The sequence below is a fragment of the Podarcis bocagei genome (genome assembly GCF_964188305.1).
Source record: "Podarcis bocagei genome assembly, chromosome: 13".
NCBI lineage: Eukaryota > Metazoa > Chordata > Lepidosauria > Squamata > Lacertidae > Podarcis > Podarcis bocagei.
Window position 1 is genome coordinate 54,325,312 of NC_138138.1, and position 9,527 is coordinate 54,334,838.

General features: G+C 47.0%; 1 protein-coding gene across 1 annotated transcript in view; it reads left to right on the top strand.

Annotated features, from left to right (window-relative positions):
- Positions 1–7,094, top strand: part of SLC2A4 (solute carrier family 2 member 4) — a 53,016-nt gene extending 45,922 nt beyond the window's left edge. The window contains exons 9-11 of the mRNA XM_081167942.1: positions 322–423; positions 2,034–2,237; positions 3,882–7,094. Coding sequence (XP_081024068.1) covers positions 322–423; positions 2,034–2,237; positions 3,882–4,085 — 510 coding nt within the window. The 3' untranslated portion in view covers positions 4,086–7,094. The remainder of the gene's footprint in view (positions 1–321; positions 424–2,033; positions 2,238–3,881) is intronic.
- The last annotated feature ends 2,433 nt before the right edge of the window (positions 7,095–9,527 follow it).

The window sequence follows — 9,527 nt, forward strand, 5'->3', positions numbered from 1 at the left end:
CCTTGCAGCCGTTGTGGCATACATAAACATATTTACATCTCTTTTATGTATTTCTTCTCCAATTAAACCTAGTAAAAATGCCTCTGGTTTTTTGTTAAAGTTACATTTTAAAACCTTTTTCAATTCATTATATATTATGTCCCAGAAGGCTTTCACTTTGGAGCAAGTCCACCACATATGGAGATAATTCCCCTCCTTCTCCTTACATTTCCAACAACTTTTGTCTTGGTTTCTATACATTTTAACGAGTTTGGCAGGTGTAATGTACCATCGATACATCATCTTAAATATATTTTCTTCATCTTTTCTTCTCTGCCCCAGGTGTTCCTGGTGGAGCGAGCCGGCCGGCGGACCTTGCATATGCTGGGATTGGCGGGGATGGCGGTGTGTGCCATCCTTATGACGGTGGCCCAGGGCTTGACGGTGAGTAACTGGGCAGAGGATGTAGCCCTTCATCGGCCTCAGACAGCCTTCACCCAGCTGGCGCCCTCCAGCTACTTTGGACTACAAATCCCATCAACCAGATCCAGCATTGCGCTGGTTCTGTATGATGGGATTTGTAGTCCAAAACAGCTGGAGAGCACCAGGGTGCCCTAGGCCTATCCAGTGTTGATTTGACTCATCTTCTGTTGGGGCTATTTCATCTGTGGGTCATCGTTTCAGCTCTTGGCTGGATTTAGGTTTAATGAGGCCCTAAGCTACTAAAGGTAATGGGGCCCTTTCTATGTCCAGCTGTCCTTTGTCAACAACAAATTGTAATTGTTTTTTTGTGTTGAATATATGCTATATGGTAAGGTTACCAGACAGTCCCTGGATTTACAAATCAGTCCCCCATACAAAATCCATTAAGTTGAAAAATGTCCCCGGATTCATTGGGGGGAAAATCTGGTAACCTTACTATATGGTAATTTATGGACCTAATAGGTATCTAAAGCCATTTGCACATAACAAAATATGTATTTTATCAAAGTAATTGTTACAACCACTCCATGCAGAATGTAGGCACCCTATACAGTGGTACCTCGGGTTACATACGCTTCAGGTTACATACGTTTCAGGTTACAGACTCCGCTAACCCAGAAATAGTACCTCAGGTTAAGCACTTTGCTTCAGGATGAGAACAGAAATCGTGCGGCTGCAGCAGGAGGCCCCATTAGCTAAAGTGGTGCTTCAGGTTAAGAACAGTTTCAGGTTAAGAACAGACCTCCGGAACGAATTAAGTACGTAACCAGAGGTACCACTGTATATAGAAATGAGCAAACACGTGATATTTTAGGGAGCAGGCGAGCAGGCGGGGCCCGTGACTTACACCCTAGGAGCCTACACAACGCAAAACACTGTTGCTGTCTGTAGGTTTTATTTTATTTGTCTTTTATCTTATATTTTGGAAATGGTAATCCAGGTTGTTGTTTTCCTTTACATTTTTGGGGGGCTCCCAAGAGAGTGGAGCCCTAAGCTGTAGCTTGTTTAAAGGTAAAGGGACCCCTGACCGTTAGGTCCAGTCGTGGCCGACTCTGGGGTTGTGGCGCTCATCTCGCTTTATTGGCCGAGGGAGCCGGTGTACAGTTTCTGGGTCATGTGGCCAGCAGGACTAAGCTGCTTCTGACGAACCAGAGCAGCACACGGAAACGCCGTTTACCCTCCCGCCGGAGCGGTACCTATTGATCTACTTGCACTTTGACGTGCTTTCGAACTGCTAGGTTGGCAGGAGCAGGGACCGAGCAACGGGAGCTCACCCCATCACGGGGATTCGAACCGCCGACCTTCTGATCGGCAAGCCCTAGGCTCTGTGGTTTAACCCACAGCGCCGCCCGCGTCCCTTATAGCTTGTTTAGCTTATACGTAAATCTGGCACCGCTCGCATATGCCTTGGACATAAAAGGCAAGATACTAGGGCGGAGAGGGTATCCCTGGCTTTTGCCATTGGTTTCCTTCTTCCTAGTTTTAAAGTAGAATATTTTACGTATGTATACGGTACATTTGGTCGCGAGAGGGTTGACGCAGCGCCTCCCGTTTCTCTCCACGCACCGCAGGACCGTGTGCCGGCAATGAGCTACCTCAGCATGGTGGCCACCTTTGGCTTTGTGGCGTTCTTTGAGATTGGCCCGGGGCCAATACCCTGGTTCATTGTGGCGGAGCTCTTCAGCCAAGGTCCCCGCCCGGCTGCAATGGCTGTGGCCGGCTTCGCCAACTGGACTTGCAACTTCATCATTGGGATGAGCTTCCCCTCGATTGAGGTGAGTTTCAGCCACTAGCCTGCCTCAGAATCATAGAACTGTAGAGGGTTTTATGGGTACCCCCAGGGGTCATCTAGTCCAACCCCCTGTGTTCGTGAGCAGGATGGCACGTTGCCTGGTGTCTGAAAGCAGAGCCGGGCATCAAATGGAAAGGAATGTGACACCCAGAATTCAGAGGATCTTCACTCTCACTTGTGGGGTGCCTCAGGGTTCCCTCCTCTCCCCCATGCTTTTCAACATCTACATGCAGCGGCTGGGAGAGATCATCAGGGGGGTTGGGCTGGGTGTCCATCAATATGCGGATGATACCCAGCTCCACCTCTCTTTCAAATCAGAACCAGTGAAGGCAGTGAAGGTCCTGTGTGAGTGTCTGGAGGCGGTTGGAGGATGGATGGCAGCTAACAGATTGGGGTGGAATCCTGACAAGACAGAAGTGCTGTTTTTGGGGGACAGGAGGCGGGCAGGTGTGGAGGACTCCCTGGTCCTGAATGGGGTAACGGTGCCCCTGAAGGACCAGGTGTGCAGCCTGGGAGTCATTTTGGACTCACAGCTGTCCATGGAGGCGCAGGTCAAATCTGTATCCAGGGCAGCTGTTTACCAGCTCCATCTGGTACGCAGGATGAGACCCTATCTGCCCGCTGTCTGTCTCGCCAGAGTGGTACATGCTCTGGTTATCTCCCGCTTGGACTACTGCAATGCGCTCTAGGTGGGGCTACCTTTGAAGGTGACCCGGAAACTACAACTAATCCAGAATGCGGCAGCTAGACTGGGGACTGGGAGCGGCTGCCAAGACCACATAACACTGGTCTTGAAAGATCTACATTGGCTCCCGGTATGTTTCCGAGCACAATTCAAAGTGTTGGTGCTGACCTTTAAAGCCCTAAACGGCCTCGGTCCAGTATATCTGATCGAGTGTCTCCACCCCCACTGTTCTGCCTGGACACTGAGGTCCAGCTCTGAGGGCCTTCTGGCGGTTTCCTCACTGCGAGAAGCCAAGTTACAGGGAACCAGGCAGAGGGCCTTCTCGGTAGTGATGCCCGCCCTGTGGAACGCCCTCCCATCAGATGTCAAGGAGATAAACAACTATCTGACTTTAAGAAGACATCTGAAGGCAGCCCTGTTTAAGGAAGCTTTTAATGTTTAATAGGTTATTGTATTTTAGTGTTCTGTTGGAAGCTGCCCAGAGTGGCTGAGGAAACCCAGCCAGATGGGTGGGGTATTAATAATAAATTATTACTATAAAAAAATTCCTTCCAGTAGCACCTTAAAGACCAACTAAGTTAGTTCTTGGTATGAGCTTTCGTGTGCATGCACACTTCTTCAGATACACTGAAACAGAAGTTGCCAGATCCTTCTATATAGTGAGAAGGTGGGGAGGGGTTATTATTATTATTTCAGACACGTGGTTTATATATTTATGTATGTGTTTGCCTTGTACATTTATGAACATTTATTTTAAATTTGAGACCTTAGAATTCTTATAAGGGGGTGGTTTCCCCGTCCTCGGAGGCTCAGGGGGTGACGCGTCCAAGAACAGGGCCTTCTCTGTGGCGGCCCCTAAGCTGTGGCGCTCTGAGGTCCTGCGCAGTTCGAGACCTGGCAGGGCTACAGTTTCTCACGCTCTCCTCTTCCTCCTCCTTGCAGGGAGCCCTCCACTCGTACGTCTTCCTCATCTTCGCAGCCCTTCTCTTTGTGTTCTTGATCTTCACGTACATCAAGGTTCCCGAGACGCGAGGCCGCACCTTTGACCAGATCGCCGCTACATTCCGACGGACGCCATCTTTGCTAGAACGAGAGATCAAGCCGTACACGGAACTGGACGAACTGAGCCCAGACGCCCATGAATGATAGGGTTTGGGCAGGCGGTGAACCCTAGCGCCCAAAAGGCACGGCAAATGTGGACCGTGGTGTTCAGGGTAGCCCGCAAGAGGTACCAGGATCTGCGTAGCACTTTAATGGTGCCACAAGCCTTACCGGCACGTGGTCAGAGTTGAACCCTATTTTTTTCTTTGTTTTCATTAGGTCAGTTTTTAGCCTGGATGTGTTTTTAACTTCTTTCCCTTTTTTTAAGAAAGAAAGGAAAAACATTAATAAAAAGCAGGGTGGGCATTGTGGGGGCGTGGGGGACACAAGGCCCCTCGCCCCGCTTTCTTTGTTTCGGAGGGCAAGAAGTTTGTGGCGTCGAGCCGGGAGCCACGAGTTCCGATTCTGTAAATAAAGGATCGTGAGGGATTTGCACTGAGAGCAGACAGGAGGCTGATGTGCTGTCGAGATCCAGGAAACGCATTCTCCCCAAAAGCAAAGTTCAAAGGCAGAGGCTGAATTTGAAAAAGGGACGGTGGACGGTGGGGTGGAAGTAATAATTCTGAGGACAGCGACTAAATTAATCTTCTCACCGATTTTCGGGTTATTTATATGCTGACTCCATTTCTGCATCGAGCCAGGGCTCAGCCCTGACTTACACAAGCAGCTGTTGCAGCTGAGAAAAGAGTGCCCCAGAGCGTGTGCTGAGTTCTTTCCCGCTCACACCCTAAGGAGCCACGTTCAGGCCTGTCCCATCACCCACTTTTGGGGTGTGGGGAGGGGTCAGGGCATTTAGGCCCGAGGACTGACCCATCTCCTTCTAGAAATTAAGAACTGGATGGTGGGTATGAAGAAAAACATCCTTGTATGCTCATGGAGAGGTAATATGGTCAGTAGTGACATTGCTGGGGTCTCAAGCCCCCCAAAAAATCATTTTTCCCTGGCCGTGTTTAGCGACCACCATGTGTGTTGCCTAAACACTCCTCTGTTGAGGACTCTGTGGCACAGTGAAGTAGGGCAGGGAAGTAAGGGCGCAGACCAAGGCCCCATTCGCTTTAATCAGCGTTGGTTATGGGAACTGTAGTTTTCTAATGGTGCCAAATCATTGGGGGGGGGGACCCAGGTCCATTCCCAGAGTGGTTTAACAATCAATTCCTCTTCATGGAGGACTCTGGGAATTGTAGTTCTGAGACAGGGGCTAGGGGGGTCTCCTAACGACGCTCAGCATCTGTTACAAACTACAGTTCCCAGGATCCTTTGGGGGCAGCCATGACTGTTTAAATTGCTATCAGTTGTGTTTTCAACATTGTATAGTGTGACTGTGGCCTAAGAGTAGGTGCAGAGAGGAGGATATGTCACCCATTCTCCAGCTTTGAATGTCAAGGCCATCTCGACGGATTCCCCAACAGCTTATTCTGCACTTCTAGAACTCCCTCCTATGAGGAATATTAAACCACCGGCAAGGCCGCTTGCGGAGGATGTCACAGCAATCGCTTCCCTACCAGAACACCCCGGGAATTAAGTTTTCTAGCGGTGTTGAGTTTTCTTTTGCTGCCTGGTCTCATGGTTGCGTTGGTTAGTGTCTCGGCGCAGAGAAATGCAAACCGCCACACGCCATGAATAAACCAAGAGGTCTAACTATGGGCAGAATATAAAGTTACGTGGGTGGACTTCCTCTTGTGTAACGGGATTTCGCCTTCCTTCATCTACTCCAGAGGGTTCCACAAACCTTCTAGAGCAGATTATGAGGAAGCAGGGAGAAGATGGTGACAGTCCCATCATGGAAGCCTGTTGCTCTCGAGAGCGCATGGACAGCGCATAGAAGAACCCTGTGGTTTATAGAGCTCTATGGATGGTCCATAGCAGTTCAAAAAGGCTTCTCGTGTGAAGAAGAGAATCTGAGGCAAGGATTTCCCCTTCCTTTATTTCAGTGTGGCTTGCTTACAAGGGTCACATATTTTTTTAAGAAACACTCAATCTTAGGTGATTGTGGTTCATCCTCTATTATTGCCAACTGATTAATGTTATCAGTTTGATTCCAAATGTATAGCTTGGTTTTCTGGAAGGTGAAACAATAATTTGCTTGCAAAACAAAAATGGAGGAGAGAAAGAACTCCAGGAAGGCCTCTTGGTCCATTGCAACCTGAGTTGGTTGGGAAGTTGTAGTCTAATTTATCTGAAGGGCACCAGGTTGAGAAAGGCTGGTGTACATGTCCACTATCTTAAAATTGCAATAGCACTCACCTGAGATGTGCCGGAACTGAGTTCCAGATGGAAAAATGTCTTGGCCTCACCAGTTACAAAGCCCAACCCCACACCCTACCTCAAGGGCAATACTTGGGAAGGTGAAATAACAAGTTCTCTTCTAGGCAGAACAGCTGCAAGGATATGTATTTATATCGTTTGGCATTAATCGTAAATGGCAAGTATTAAACCGCAGGGAACCTGGCTAACCCAGTCGTTTTCAGGTATTGCCAAACTGGTTTGAAACCATTGGTGGTTTTCACCCTAAGCCTCGCAAGGACATCTTTGAAAACACGCTGAGCGTGGGAACACAGGGTTTCTTGGCTGGGAGCGATGGAAATTATAAAGGGATTTTAATGTTGTAGAACAGGCCCTGTGAAGCTGTGACATCGGAGTCCACACCATCTTACAAATCCAGACTTGAACACGTGTAGTGAACTTTCTAGTGGTTTGAGCTTTGCACTGATTCTTCAGCACTTTTCACCATGGCACTTAAACCCCAAGAGGGCTAGGACGACTTTTCTATTAAAGGTGGGCTTTTAAAACAAGAGCAAATGGACTGCATCACTCCATAGGCTACGTTAGCCACCCACCACTCAAAATACTAAATGGAAGCAAGAAATGGGGGGGAGGAAAGGACACCCACTTTGTAAAAAGGGTTTCCCTCGGGACTGTGCAAAGGATTCTGTTTTCTGTGTATTTAATCGGAGGAAGAGACTCTCGAGATTACAGGCATGTTTGTGTGTGCGTGCGCATGATAATGTTTGTATTTCCAAGAAAAAATATTTGTATATAAAGAATAGACTCTTATACGGCTGTTGCTTGCTTTACATTAGTTCTCTCCAGTTCTAAATATTTAATGCATAAACAATCTGTTCCAAAAAGTAAAAGGAACAGGATAGTTCAAAATGCTACACAGATAATAGGGGAGTTGAGTCTGCGCCGCTACTTCTTAATATTTTCCTTCTCCAAAGTCTGAATCCTGGCACTCAGTAGCTAGAGAGACGGGCCTCCCAACTGCCCCTGCTTTTCTGGAAAGGTTAACAATGCCACAAGCTTCTTTAGTGATTTATCACTTGATCACTGTGACCTGTTCCTCAACTTTCAAGGAATATTTTGCACAACTCCCTTTTTGCTCAAGCCCAGGGGTCAGCAGACTTTTTCAGCAGGGGGCCGGACTATATTTAGCGGGGGGGGGGCGGGGAATGAACAAATTCCATAGAATCATAGAGTTGGAAGAGACCACAAGGGCCATCGAGTCCAACCCCCTGCCAAGCAGGAAACACCATCAGAGCACTCCTGACATTCCTATGCCCCACAAATAACCCAGAGATGCATTTTATATAAAAGCACACTTTGTAAAAACACACTGATTCCCAGACCATCCGTGGGCCAGATTTAGAAGGCGATTGGGCCGGATCCGGCCCCCGGGCCTCAGTTTGCCTACCCATGCTCAAGCCCATTGCTGGACGTATTTTTGCACATGAGCAAAGAAACTGGCTGTACTCTCCCACCCGCAAAAAGTCAGTTTTTGCCAAAGAGAGCGCAACTGAGGCTGCTTAATTTTGCTGGGCCTTTACAGTACATGAAGATACGGGGTTGTTTTGGCTTAAGCCATGTCACCGGCCCATGTACTCTAGCGGTGTCTACTTGAATTAACGGCAGCTCCCATGTCTTTTACCCCAAGACTTCCTGCATGCATACAGCACCCTCCACTCCTGAGCTAAGTGGCTCCTTCCCAGGGACTCAAAATTGAGATTATCCCAGCAAAAAAATGATGTTTCAGTTAAGTTGGACTCCACAATGTCTTTACAGGAAGTTATTGTTTATTACTGGTAGATGCTGGAAGTGCAATGCTGCAAATGCCATGTTGAGGCGTATGATGTGGGCATGTCCAGTGAGATGTTCAAGATGTTGACAATGACACAAGAACCTCGGAGTGGGTAAGACCAAAGACCCGTGAAATCTAGTATTCTGTTCCCATGGTGAGCAATCAGCTGCTTCTGGGACGCATGCAAGCAGGACCTCAAGAACTGGTATTCATAAGTAGACTAATGAGGACATCTAGCCATCGCAGCTAGTAGACACCAACAGCCCTGTCTTCCATGATTTTGTCTTAATTCCCTTTTAAAGCCATCCAACTGTGCTCACACTATAGATTTGTGGTTTTATCTATGCACTGTTGGAAAACAGTAGTTCCTTTTGCCTGTCCCAACATTCAGGTTCCTTGTGGTTGACCTTCCTTGGGTTCTGGAAAAGGAGACAAACTTTTCACTTTCCCCAAGCCACACATAATTTTTTACATCTCTTATCATGTCAACTCTTGCTCACTTTTCCAAATTAAAAGCCCCAAATGTTCTAGCCTTTCCAGTTCCTTCCACAATGCCATCTCTGAGATGCATAGACTAGAACAGTACAGAGTGTTCCAAGCATTAGCACACCATAGATTTAAGGAATTACAATATTGGCAGTTGTATTTTTCATCTTTTCCCTAATGCTCCCTAACATAGCTTGCTTTGTGTATATCTGAAGCTGAATTCTTTTTTGCCCCAATGTGCATTACTTTTATCATAATCAATTTATTAATTGCTTTCTAAACAACCGTCTCAAGTGATGCATTCTAAATTTAAAAATAGTTTAAATTGAGCCACATTTTAAAGGCCTGCCCACCCCAGATTAGAGATCCTTTTGAAGCACTTCACAATCCCTTTTTCATTTTTTCAGCTGTGATTTATTTGCATTGGACACTGCTGACCTCTAAACTCCAGATCTATGAATGTTAAAAAGCATAAATCCGAATTCAGATCCTTGGGGCACCCCACTTCTTACAGCCCTCCCTGGGCAGAACTGCCCATTTAATTCTTCTCCTACTTTAAGAGGACCTGTTATCCGATCCCATGGCTGTGAAATTTGGTGAGAAGTCTTTTGGACTTCCAAAAAGCTTTTGACAAGTACACAACAGGTGGCATTCAGCCTAGTCCTCCTCAGAGGAAAACCACCAAAATTAATGAACCTAAGATAGTAATGTCCATTAACGACACCAGGCTAGACAGGACTTCCCTTTGCAGAAGTGATGCAGATTCTTTTTCAGCAAGACTTCTGTTTCCTTGAAAATTTCGACTTTAATCAAAACATACATTAAGTTGCCCAGAACACACATTAAGCAAAGTGGCCTGTAATATCCTGGGCTCCCTTTTGTTAAAAAAAACCCACTTGTGTTACAGTGATCACTTTCCTGTTTTC